General features: G+C 39.4%; 1 protein-coding gene across 1 annotated transcript; it reads left to right on the top strand.

Annotated features, from left to right (window-relative positions):
- Positions 1-269: 269 nt before the first annotated feature.
- Positions 270-9,039, top strand: LOC310987938 (cadherin-related family member 5-like; the record flags this gene model as incomplete). The annotated part of the gene is made up of 14 exons (XM_083974407.1): positions 270-360; positions 1,942-2,114; positions 3,069-3,158; positions 3,319-3,408; positions 3,541-3,642; positions 3,756-3,935; positions 4,080-4,170; positions 4,280-4,377; positions 4,473-4,673; positions 4,769-4,879; positions 4,962-5,028; positions 5,698-5,889; positions 7,371-7,537; positions 8,479-9,039. 14 exons carry the CDS (start codon positions 270-272, stop codon positions 9,037-9,039), a joined length of 2,214 nt encoding a protein of 737 aa, XP_083830533.1.
- Positions 9,040-13,577: the final 4,538 nt, after the last annotated feature.

Raw genomic sequence — 13,577 nt, 5'->3', positions numbered from 1 at the left:
AATAAGTGAGTTAAAAACTTTAAAAAGAATCATACCAATACAGGTGGTAAAGTGATGTGTTAAATTTAAAGCAATGGAAAAAAAAACGCTTGGTCACAAAAAAAAGAGATAGAATCTAATATGACTTCCCAGCAAATACACGTGTTTATTGTGTTTTTTTATGACGGGGAAAAGTCCACTGCCGCCATAAAGCCGAGGAGATAAGCAGAAAGCACGATCAGTTCAGTTCAGTTCAGTTCAGTTAGGACGGAGAGACAGACGGAGGAGACATGGACGGGCTTCACCGACACTTCACCGTGAGGACGTCTCTAACTTTTCTGCTCCTGATCCTGCTTCAAACATCCACCGAGGCCCAACAACGTGAGTACTGACCTCCACTGATCCAGCTTTGTTTAATCTGGCACAGAAAACTGTCATTAGGGACGTATACTGGGATAAATAGACCTGGTACAACTACAGATTTATGTAAATAGATAAATAAATACATAATATAGAATATAGAACCTATGTGACTAAAACAGGAAGTAGTTCAACAGTGGAAAGTCTGAGTGTGGAGACCGAAGAGAGGAGGGTGGAGACGAGTTACGTTAAACGCTGATGATCAAAGTGCAAATCCTGATCATTTATCAATTGATCTATGGATTTATTTCAGTCAGTTGCACGATTGTGTGTGACGATCGTACGTTTTTATAACAAAATATAATGCAGCTTTTAGCAGCTATGCAAACCAACGATGATGTACAGTACAAACAGATAAGGACAGAGTAGTAAAACGCGAGGTATTGTACATCAATAAATTTTCAATTGTCCCATCATCAGATTACACCTACATTAGAGTTATAAAACATTCAAAAAGACACATGTTTCTTTTTATTCAGTTTATTTACAAATTCTAAATGTTCTTTTGTTTTATGACACATGCCAATAAAAAGGGTCACTGATCACTTCTTGGTGCAAATCTAAATGCAGTGATAGAAAATAAAAAAGGACAAAATTATTTAGTCACATTAAGTATTTTAGTTAAGTATAGTAGGATTTAGTATTTTAGTAAATATTGGCAATGTAATCACAGAACAAGAAAACAAAAGTGAAGTTTGTGTTTATAAAAGTAAATCCACCATCAGATTCTCTGAAGCAGGAACACCCTCCATGTTTCTGTGGTTACCTAACCTGTGTGTCCTCAACACGTCAACTGGACGTTAATCTTTAATTTTGAACCAAATTGAAATAAAAATGTTTATTTCACACGCGTAACGAACAAGAAACAACAGACAGGAAATGATTATCAATACAGAGAATGGAAATCTAACTAAAACTGATCTTTTGTGAAGATGTTAAACTTAAATTGACAGCTGTTTAAAAGTGTAAAAACCTTTCACAGTTGAGTAAATGAGCTTTGCTGGAAAGTAACAGGTACATTCACTCAAATACTTTAGTTTAGTTTAGTTTAGTTTATTTAGATCCCCATTAGCTTTTGCCACGCAGCAGCTATTGCAGATTCAGCAATGCAAAAAAATAGGGCTGTGTCATGGTGGAGAAACGTAAAGCAAATATACGATGTAATAACCAGCTGAAACATCATATTAATAATACACAATAATGCATTAGTGAAGACCAGTATGTTTTGGTTCTTCCGATTTATTCTGATGTTAGTGATGGTTCTTAATCCACTCATATGTCCTGATTCTACCTGTGTTAGTAAGATGTTTCCCATTTAAAAACAAACTCAACTCTTTCCTCACATTTTCTCATGAGTCTTAGATAAAATCAGCATAGTTTCTATTTCCATAGGACTAACTTCACCAGAATCATCGCTGGGAAGAATAATGTTGCTTCAGTGTGTGAACATGTGGACTTCTGGTTTTTGAGTTTTTGGCATACGGGACACATGCATGAAACTCCTCTAACTGTGGCACTTGTCTTGTTCTTCTCTCCGAACAGTCTGTTCTGCTCCTACAAGTGTGAATTTTCAAGAAAACAATGAAGTGGGTGAAGTTATAACACCCATCACTGCTGAATCAGGGGTGGTCATCACGATCGATTCGGATGGCGACGGCAACCTGTTCAGGATTGACGGACACAATTTGGTTGCTGGAGCCGTGTTGGACTACGAGGTACAGTACTGCAGCAGAAACCATGTCCCAGTTATGATCCCAACATTTCTAAAAAATACAATTTAAAAAACAAAAACTGATTGTTGAGCTTCAAATTTGTTTTGTTTGCAGGCAAAGACGACCTACGTAGTCCATTTGAGGTGCACTAGGCCAGCAATCCAACCGGTAAAACTTATCTCAAACTAATTCAGTGGTGTTTTGTTATTGTGGAGAGTCAATGTACTGTATTAGTAAGTGAGGCATTCTCCCTGAAGAGGTTGTAGAGGTATTTGGAGAGCCTATACTTGTTCTTGGCAAGGTTCTCCTGGTACCTCCAGAGAGTCTCGGGGTTTAGGGAAGGTTTAGAGGGTATATGAAAAGGTTTTACAGTGTATTTGGGGGTTTTACGGAGTCTCTTGGTGAGGCTGTACCAGATCTTGTCAAGGTTTCTGGGCTTCTGGGAGGTTGTTAGGTCCTTGATAAGCTTCTACAGATGGTTGAGGTACCTGTGTATATGCTTGAGGAGGCTCCCAGGATGACTTACAGGGTCTTGAGGAGGTTGTAGAAGTCCCTGAGAAGGTACATGGAGTGGCTGATTTAGAAAATGGATATCCTGGTTCATCCTGCTCATTCCTTTGCTTAAGGAGCTTTTATTGGTTCTTCTGGGGGTACTCTACTCCCCGTTCTCCCTCAATGAGTGTTTAACTTGAATGTAGATGTAGAGCTTGGAAAGTATGCTGGATGCTGTGCAAATTCTTGTTGAGGTTAGGGTTGGTTCTCCAGGTGTTTCAGGAAAACAAACAGGTTGTACAGATGTCTGAACCAGATGGTTGAGGAAGTTCTCAATTTGTGGAGGTGATATTGGTTCTTGAGAGGCCAGAATTATTTGTCTTTGTTTTGTTTGTAACAGAACATAAGATAATGTCATCAATATATGCATAATTTAAAAGGTGCATTGTGTCTCTTTATTTCCAGTTCACCATCGTCACTGTTGTAAATTTGCAAAATTTGAATGATAACGACCCAGTCTTTGCGAAGAACCCCTACCATGCTAATATCACCGAGGTAAGAATCCACTTGAATAAAACAGAACATGTTTAAATCAATGGATTTCTGTTTTTGTTTTGTTTTATCTGTTATTTGACAGCACATTTTCATTGTAAACTTTTAAGAATCTACGTATACATTACCTTACATAGGTTTTCTTTGTTTTTGTTTGTCATAGTTGTCTCATGTAGGAACACCCGTGGAGGGCAACTTTGTTGCAACAGATGCGGACAAACAGCCACTCACCTACACACTGACACCTGCATCTGTAAGACAGCATATTAATTTGAGTTTTCTTAGGGACATTAACTTCAGGGATGTGTTTAGTCAACTTAGCACAACACGGGAAGCAGGAGTAATTGGATCTGTTTACCCAAACCCTCCTGTTTAAATTTGGCAGAGCGCCTTTGAACTAAGGTCGTCTTCCAACCCAGAGCTTCTGGTTAAGACACCTCTCAGCTATGACAAAGTCAAAAGTGTCCAGTTGGTGTTGACTGCTGTGGTGAGTACTGACGAAGGCTACTTCTTGACACTGATCATCTTTTAAAGAGTTGTTGTAGTTGTTTCATATAGGAGATTTTGTGACTATTGTTCCAAATATTATTTTTTCATCAGGACACACCATCGATACCAGGAGATCCCCCGCGTACCGCCACCACCACCATCATAGTCACCATCTTAGACAAGGACAACAGGCCGCCGTGGTTCCAACCTTGTGCCATAGAAGAGATAGGGGAGGCTGTGGTCTGCTACAACAGCGGCTACACTGGCAGTGTTAACTTAAATGAGCAAGAGGTGTGGATCCACAAAGTCCATCACAGACATCAAAACGAAATTTGCGTTTGACTGGGTTTGATCTTGACCTGTGGTCAACCATGTCTAGTACTTACTGTACAAATACTTCAGAGCAGTCTCTTGATTGTGTTTTCTCCCCTGCAGACCGGAGTCTTACCACTGAAACCAGGACCACTTCACGCCATCGACGGAGACTCTGGGTTAAAAGAGCCGATAACGTATAGAATTCTGAGTGGTGAGCATCTTACATTATAACATAAGAAAGTGGTTTCCATTATCAGTCTGCAGACACAAGATGTTGATTGTTGGCAGGTCGAAGCAGCTCAGTCCTCTCTTTGTTACAGGAAATGATGATGGCCTGTTTGCAATCAACGCAGACACTGGGAACATCACCATGTTGAAGGCAGCCACCGAGTTGGGCACAATCACTCTGACAGCGCTGGTAAAAACAAAATGCTCACAAGCCTTTTCCTAATCCGTTCATACCATTGGAGCCTATAAAAGCATAATTCTAAGTTTTAAGTTTTCATCTCCTAGGCGGCCCAGAGGACCAACAGTCACCAGTTTACAACCACCACTGTCACAATCACTGTTAAGCCTAAGAGCCTCCACCCTCCTAAGTTTCCCAAGCCAAGCTATGAAGCCGTCATCACAGGAGTGGGTTCCATGGCGATGGACCCGGAAACGGACACCCTGCTGAAGTTCGTCGCTACGGACCAAGACTATGCTTCCTCTGGGGTAAAACACTCACTTCTTTCATTAAGTCAAGGTATTTCAGTTTCCTGTTAACAACACCATGTGCAGTGTGAACTTTTTCGTCTCTGTTCAAACAGGGCGTGAATCCGTACATCACCTACTCCGTTATTGGCAGCAATGATTTCTCCATCATTGACGGCCATTTGTTCATGATTAAACCTCTCCCAGAGGAGACATTATCCCTGGAGGTGAGCTAACAAATCTCGGGAAACGTAATTGATCAGATATTGGATTGGATATTTTCACTTGATTTCACCTTTGCACTTACAGGTGCAGGCAAAAGACACATCCAACGATGAGTCAGATACAGCTCAGCTGTCAGTGAAGGTGACGTCAGGTAGGAACCAAACTGTCACAGATTTCTCTACTGAAAACTGAAAACCCTCTGACTCGCCTTATCATCAACCCAGTACAGATCAGAAGATCCACTGATGCCTTGTTGTTTTCATCAAGATAGGCCAGTTTCTACCACAGGGCTTCTCCAAGAACAATTTTATGAACATTGATGAAAAGTTATCAGGAATTTTTACCTAAGAAGTCAGGCTGTAAATCTGGTACCTGGGCAATGCTTGAGACAGAAACAGAGACAGAGGCTGAGTTTTTGACCCGGCTTTTGACTTACGAACAAAACATGCATGCACACAATAACAAAATCCAGTGGTTGGTCTACTTGGATGTCCCCAAAAACCTCAACAGAGTCCACCTGGATGTGGACAAAGATCTTTTCTTCTGGTCTTAGTGCAGTTGTTTGTAATGAACCAAGAGCCAAGAACCAAACCAAAGATGCAGCAGCAGCAGCATGAGTTACCCCTATGAGTTAACCCTAACCCTAACCCTCATAAAGCTATGCACTTCAGGAAAATCTGATCTTTTGTAGCAGGTCAGGTTTTGGTATTAATTCAAAGCAATAATTTAGTTGGTGACCCGTCTGTCGCACCTTTAAGGTTAGTAGGAAACAGTAAATCGAGGTGAAACCATTAAGCTTCCAGGTGTGCTCTCCTCCCAGGTCTCTCCACTACCACAGAAATTATGACATCTACACCCACAGCGGAATCCACCACTGACAGCAAGACCACCGAAGGTATTGTGTCCACCACTGACCCCACTATGTCCACTGACAGCAGCGTCTCGACTAGTAATCCCATTTCGACCAGTGAAGGAAGCGTCTCCACCGCCAGCACAGCTCCCCCTCCAACAGGTGGTCATATGTTTCTTGCCGCAGCTTCTCTATCAATTTAAATATTGTCCCTTTAAAGGTCCAGTGTGTAATAATTTGCGAGGTTTACTGGCAAAATCTGAATATACTGCCCATGATACATATTGTATAAGTGAATAATCACTATAAAATAAAATCTGTTTGGTTTTCATAGCCTTATAATTATTCTTTTATATACGTCCTGCTTTAGAGAGTGTTGCTATCTTGTGCCGCCATGTAGCGGCCCGAATGGAAAATCCAGCCAGCCAGAGAGCACGTTTCGCGAGTTTCATGGCAGCAGACATATCGTAAAATGGTTTAGATCTTCGCCTCATTGCTTCATGCCCCTGAAATACTCCCAGTCGTCCCAGTCATGCTAAACAGGTTTTTTTGTTCTCAGAGGTCATGGTCACCTTCTCGACGGGTGGGGTGATTGCGAGCAAGCGAGTGAGTGCGAGCGAGTGAGTGAGTGAGCACCGCAAACTAGAATCTCAATGTTAGATATCACGATTTTCCTCACATTTTACACACTGGACCTTTAAGGAGTCTGACTAGAAACAAAGGTGTGCACAACCATCCCCAGGATATGAAAAACTTACCTGAAACCCAGTTAAAGGTAGGGTCGGAGATCTCTTTCTTGAGCATTTTTTACTGATCTGCTTGAAATGCTCTACACATCAAGTAATGTAATGCTTTTTCACAAAAATGAAGAAAAGTCAGTCACCTGTGGAACGGACAAGCCTGTAAAAACACCATCCACTCATTTTGAGCACCATGTTCAAGTCAATTGGATCGTTATGTGTCAACCAAACTGCGTTCTGACCCTTCCTCCCTCCTCTGCGCGTACAGCTCTTCGTGCACTAATCGCACGTGTGCTTCAGTCTTCAATGAGCCCCATTATATCACGGAAAGCAGCGTCGCTCGCATTGGGATTACATTGGGTCACGCTGTCATGTATCCCTGCACGCTTAGCACAGCGAAGGTATCACCTTAGCCTTATGCCCAATGTAATCCCAATGTGAGCAACGCAGCTTCCCGTGATACTGTCGCATGTAGTGGGGCTTCAAACTAGAGTCTGAACTAGAGTGCAGCATTGCGTTCCTGAGCTCTGGATGCGTAGCTTTGGAGAGAAATGTAAGGAAAGGGGCTTGGACTTTTGAATTGTGTATTTTCAAAATGTGGCCTGCTTGTACTGTTTTTCCAGGATCTCCTACCCTACCTTTAAGCAGAGGCCATCTAAAGACTAACCCTACCCCTTGTAGTTCTGTGAATTACAAGATGGCAGCCAAGCCATAAGACATGATAGTTAGTTTCTGAGTTCATGTAAAGGTAGTTTTCAGTGATCTCAAGCATTCAAGAACTGTCTACTTTGACCAGAAATGGTGTCTTGCTGACATTCAAACAGACCAACCACAAAGAGGAATTACTTCCAAGAAGCTGCCGCCCGAACTAGACTTTATTTACTGACCTTTTTGTTCTTGCAGTGATAGTACCTTCTGGCGACTATGTGGTGGATATGGCAGTGCTCGGTGCAACCCTTGGTGTCCTGCTGTTTATCTGTCTGGTGGTCATCGGGTTGCTCATCTGTCGCATGCGGAAAGGCAAAGCAGACTGGAGGAAGATTTATGAAACCAACTTGTTTAGAAGCTCTGTGAGTTCAACGGTTGAAGTTTGTTAAGTACAGTTTCTAAAGTTCCAGGTTGAAAACAGAAAAAGATAACTTGCATGGGATCTTTAATCTTGGACAAAGCAATGTTTCGGTCTATACGACCTTTGTCAGTCAGAGTCATTCTTATAGACCGAAACGTTGCTTTGTCCAGAATTAAAGACCCTTTGCAAGTTTACAGTGTGCAGGAATCTTTTTCTGTTTTTGATCTGCTCTTGTTTTTTCCTACGCACCTGTCCATAAAACTTCCTAAAGGTGTGCATGAGCTCACATTGAATTTTTAAAGCTCCAGGTTGAAATAACTGTTTCTTTCCTTCAACTTACCAATAAAACAGAAGGTTGTCTGTAGTGTATGTGGGTAGAGCAGGTGGCCCAGTAATAACAGAAATAGTGTTTTATCACTGGATAAAGAGATGTACTTACCTGAAGTAGCCCGAAACACACAAGTGACCATTCTGCAAAGTTTGTGCAACCAATCAATTTGGGGGTGGCTGCAGCTCAGGAGGTAAAACAGGTTGACCATTACCAATGGGGTTGGTGTTTCAATTCACTTTATGCACAGCTACACTACTTCCTGAAATAAGCCAGCTCGTTTAATTCCTGTCTTACATTATTGGACCAACTGATTAATCCAGGTGTGTCTGACCACTGTGACTACTCAGACACACCTGGATTAATCAATTGGTCCAATAATGTAAAACAGGAATTAAACGAGCTGGCTTATTTCAGGAAGTAGTGTAGCTGTGCATAAAGTGAATTCCTACCTACTCCTGTTCTGTTCACCTGTAACCTTAATTAAGACAGAAGCCCCAACGGAAGAAATTGAGTTTTTAAAGGTAGTGCCAAATACAGACGAACCTTGCCCAAACAGGTTCTGGTTGGATGTGAAATTTCTTCTCTCCCTGACTTTTACTGTCCTTTCACAGCTGGGTCACGGTTCAGCCGGTCCTAAGGAGGGTATCCAGTACACCAACGAGGCCTTTCAGCATGATGAAGATAAAGGTAGTGTAGGCTCCAGTGACTCAGACCGGGGCAATGAATCGACTGGTAGGGAGCCACAAAAAGCTGCAGAAACCATCCAGCAGCAAGAGACCGTCGCAAAGACTACTGCGGTACCACTCCACGCCCTCCTGCCTGACGACACCAGCCTGGCAGGTTCAGACGATGCCGGCAGCGAGAAAGAGGTGAACCCCATCCTGGTCAAGAACAGGCGCATGGAGGAAGGGTACAAGTCCGTTTGGTTTAAGGAGGACATTGACCCCAACGCAAGAGAGGAGGTGCTCATCATCCCAGACAGCAGGGAGGACGACAGTGAGGAGGACGAGGACGAGGACGAGGACGAGGACGAGGAGGAGGAACAGTCATCCAGCAGGAAAGCCCCAAAGGTCGGCTTTGCTGATGCAGATTTGGACAGCGGACTCGGGGTGAAGATGGGGGATTCGACAGAAGACTCAGACGGTGACGTAGTACTGACCTCTGATCTGTGAAGTCCCGTAAAACAGTATAATAGGAACCACCTATAATAAAACTAAATGATCGTACATCAGCTGTTGGTTCTTATCAGTTGTGACAGAGCAGCAGTCAAATAAACCACGACTGAACACAGCTCATGGAAAGATTATGGGAAACAAGTAATAATTACTCAAAAGTCCTAAACAGTATGCCTCACTCTGTCTTAAGTGGTTTAGATTTTAAGTTAATTATACTCTATATAAATAAATAAATAAAAATAAATACTTTGTGTCATAATTAATGTAGTTTATCCTGATGAGAACATTATGGTCATCTACATAAAGGAATTTGACTCCTTGTAGTGGTACTGCAAGGAGTTGATAGAAGATTTTTTAAATGAATTTGTATTTATTGATTTATTTTCAGCAGAATCAAACATGTATTTTGAAGGTATTTTGCATATATAAGGATTTTATATGATGAGGAGCACAGTTTAAACAAAACTGAGTGACTTTTTACCCGTGTCTAGTATTATAAAAATGGAGCTGCTGGTAAACATTGCATGTAAGTGTAAAAGGGTAGGACTGTGGTACTGTATATTACGGTATTCTGGGTAAATTATTTACCAGCTGCGTTGGTTGTTTACTGCTGTATGAAGCCATGGATACACAGACAGAAAAAGCAAATGATTAAAAAGAGGAACATGACTACTGTTACTGTGTTTGATCGTAAAAAACGCTCCCTGCTGATATTGACGACTGTAAAACGTTACGCAGAAACAAACTCTGAACCTCAATAACATAAACCACCAGAGCAATGTTTGTTTCACCAGAATAATTAACACAAATTGGGCAGTAAACAAGTGCAAATAACTCTATGTTTGGCTCACACCAAATACTGTACAGTAATATTAATAAAAAATTCTAAACTGAGGAATAAAGTGGTTTGAATTTACTGTCGTCCAGCTTTTATTGTTGACATATGGTGACACAAACAGGCTGAAGCCGGTACTGCACCCAAACACCAACACCAACAGGAGGAGACAGTGTCAGTGTTTGACATTTGATTTTACTTAAATAAAAAAAATGTACAACACATTTTAACAACAAATATCATTTCATTTAAAAACTTTACACCGATTTGTACAATGACACCATTTTATAAAACCCTTACATCTGTTACGTACCTCAAAAAAAAAGAAAAGAAAAGAAAAAAGCACAAACTACAAACAAACTGAGGAAGAGCAGGACTTTTTAAAACAGACGTTCAGGAATCGCACCAAACAAAAAGTCTGAACGAGGCAACATGGCATTAACGACTGCAAAAAATGAAAACTCTAAAACATTTTAACAAGAAACAAAATTAAATACTACAAAAGATTTGGCAATGAAAGAGCTTTGCCCCTGATCACACTAGAAAGATTATTTATCAGTGTACTTTTTAATCTAAACTTTGATATAAGGTTGAACTGGATGTTTCAAATGTTTTATTTGGTGAATATATTTTATTATATTTTTTAACTACTTTAGTTTTATAATTAAGTTCACTGAGCTAAAAAGGAGAACTTCCTCCAGTTCGGACAGTTTGTCTTTGAACTCAACTATCTCATAGAAATTGCATCCGCAAATACTATATACTACATTATGTGCAAATATAGCCAAATATATTGATTAGTCAATTGACAGAATGTTAGTCAGCAACTTTTTTGACAATCATTTTACAGTCTGTCGAACATTCATGTGTTGAGAAGGTGAATATTTTAATAGTTGGTAACATCTGATGCGTCAACTTTTACTTGAGGAAATATTTTCTGATGTTTTATGGACCAACGATTAAGTGACTGAAAAACAACTGGCTTATTACTACTTGGTAGTAAATTGTTGAAGTGAATTTGGCATGAAATAGAAGATAAAAAGCTTGTGTGCCAGCTTTCAGAATAATGTTATATTGAGGGACGGAAAAGATTTTATCTTCAGAATTTAAACAGCAGTGTTTTAGCTGCTGCAAAACGTGTTTCAACTCTGACAGATTTCATGGAAATTATAACAAAATATCTGTGCTATCACAACCATATATCTTAAAGAATTGAAAACTAAGACCTTAAGTACATTTCAATTAAAAATATAAATGAAAAGATTTAAATCTAAGAGTCTTGTTCAGGTCAGATTGATGGCAATACCGGCAACAATTTGTGTTTTTTATGACACCTGCTGAAAAAGTAAAAAGAACAAAAGCCAAAGCAAAAAGACAATGTAATATTTTAGCGTGTTTAGCTTTAGCCAATTACCTTTACAAAGCAAGATTTAAATCAGAGGCTAAAACAGAACAGAAAAAAACTAAAATATGTATTTGTTATGAAAGAAAGCTAAACCCTAAAAGCTATCTGAAAACCACTTGTTGAGCTTTGAGATCAAAATATCTTAAACAGAAACTTCAATACTTCAGCTTTTTAAGCACCTTAGCTTATTGGCTATGTAAGAAAAAATACCTTGGCTTTTGTTGTTGTTGTTTTTTTAATTTATCTTCTTCTCATCAATTTGCTTTCTCTGATCTTAAAAAGAAACCTGTAAGTTAAAAAAAAGTATAAAGCTTAACAAAATGAAACTTCAATATTTGCTACAGGTTCTATTAGTTCTGTTAGCGCTTACGTTTTAGCTTTTAACGCGGACCAAAAAAAAGCTGACATTTATGCTCTGGTTTACATCAACTGCTGCACAGGAAACAGTCATAAAACATTCACATAGAAACCAAACAGTCTCTTGCCATCACATAAAAAAACAACAACACGCTGTAATATGAGCTGATTGTAAGGCTTAGCTGTTCAATACAATACAGAGTCATTTCATAAAGTTTTTACAGTTCCCTGAAGACGCTAATGTAAATCAATCAATGAGGTTTAAACACAATTATCTGAGTACAACACTGTAAAAACAACTGTCCAGAAAAAAGTCCTTAGTTTTTATTTTATTTTATTTTATGTGGCTGAAATATAAAGAGTTTTAATGAATTTCAATGTAACATTATTGGTATTAGGAAATCTCACTGTGATTTGTCGTTTTCTATTTATTTACTAATTTATTTTCACCGAATAGAAAAAGAAAAAGAAATCTCTGCAGTTATAGCTCCTCCTGCTTTTCTCTGTTTTATAACAAAATGTCACTGCCTGATGATGGACATTTGTGTATTTATCGAGAAAATGACCAGCTACATGATTTTTTAAAATAATATTTAGTTTAAGTTCAGTATGTTTAGAAACTGATAAGGATAAGAACGCTGTCAATTGATTTTTAAGTACTTTTTCCAAATTGTTGAGTCTATAAAATGTCAAAATAGTGAAAAATGTCCATCACAGTTTCCCGTAGTCCAACCAACAGTCCTTAAGGCCAAAGATATTCAGTTTACAATGATGTAAAACAGAGAAAGCAATAAATTCTTACACGCTACGACCACATTCAGGCTTTTTTAACTTTAATTTATATTTTATCTGTGATTGATTTTTGTTGTAATTGTGTATTTATATAATTTAATGTAAAAAAAAAAAGTTTCATATTTCAAGTTTGATTCAACAAACTCTCTCGTTTCATACACATGAACCCGACCTGTTTAATGCTCAGGTGGACATTTAACTCATTAGCATAATCAATGATCATCATATAAGGCTGCCTTTCATTCACGAACACGTAACATACGAGTTGAAAGTAAAAGTACAAACCTCGAAGCTTCAAGTCTGCTGTTGGAGGTCAGTAAAAGACAGAAACATGAAGTCACGACTAACAATAATAACATTTACAGTGCATCTGTTCAGGCTACAGGAGGATAAATGCTCACTTGGAGGATATATCGTGACGTACGGCAGGTCATGTGACTCTGTCAGGTGTTTTAACCCGAGGACAAAAAGAAAAAAAAAAACCTGCAAAGACCCTGAGGAGGGAGAGAAACGTGGAAGCTGCAGTGACGACATCTGCCGATAGAAAAAAACAAAATCTACAAATATTCTCAGTAACTTGGCTGCTACAGCGATACAGGGAAGACGATTTTAACTTTGCATGAAGTTGGTTGTACATGTGTCTATCAATTTATTTATCAATTCCAGCTACAAATCATTTTAAATGGCTCACAATGAGTCTGTTCGTACGACTGAGCGATTGTAAAGTAAACTTTTTAAGATTGAATGCAATTTTTTTTGTTAAAATCGCTGATTCTTCCGATGTGAACAAACGAGATTAAGAAAAACGACTTCCCTGCAGGTATTTCCACAATAAAAGCGCGATTGAAAAGTGACAGAGGGGGCGACAGATTATGCCCTATGAGCTGCCGAGAGGCTTTTATTGTGAAGGGTTGTGTTTCATTGAGAGTAATTAAAGGGATAGTTCACCCAAAATTGAAATTTCACTCATTATCTACTCACCCTCATGTGGACTAAGGGCTGGGAGAAGTTTCAGAGTCCTCCGTGGCTTCTCTGAGTTACAGGGGGTCTCGGCGTAGCAGTGCATGTCCATATAATGGTTGCAAATGGATACCAACTGTCTTCATAACAAAAAGACACACCAAAAAACATCCAAATACCTCCATG

This window comes from Trachurus trachurus (genome assembly GCF_905171665.1).
Source record: "Trachurus trachurus genome assembly, chromosome: 6".
NCBI classification, from domain to species: Eukaryota; Metazoa; Chordata; class Actinopteri; order Carangiformes; family Carangidae; genus Trachurus; species Trachurus trachurus.
The sequence above is the reverse complement of the archived record's forward strand: the minus strand, read 5'-3'. Positions and strand labels throughout refer to the sequence as shown.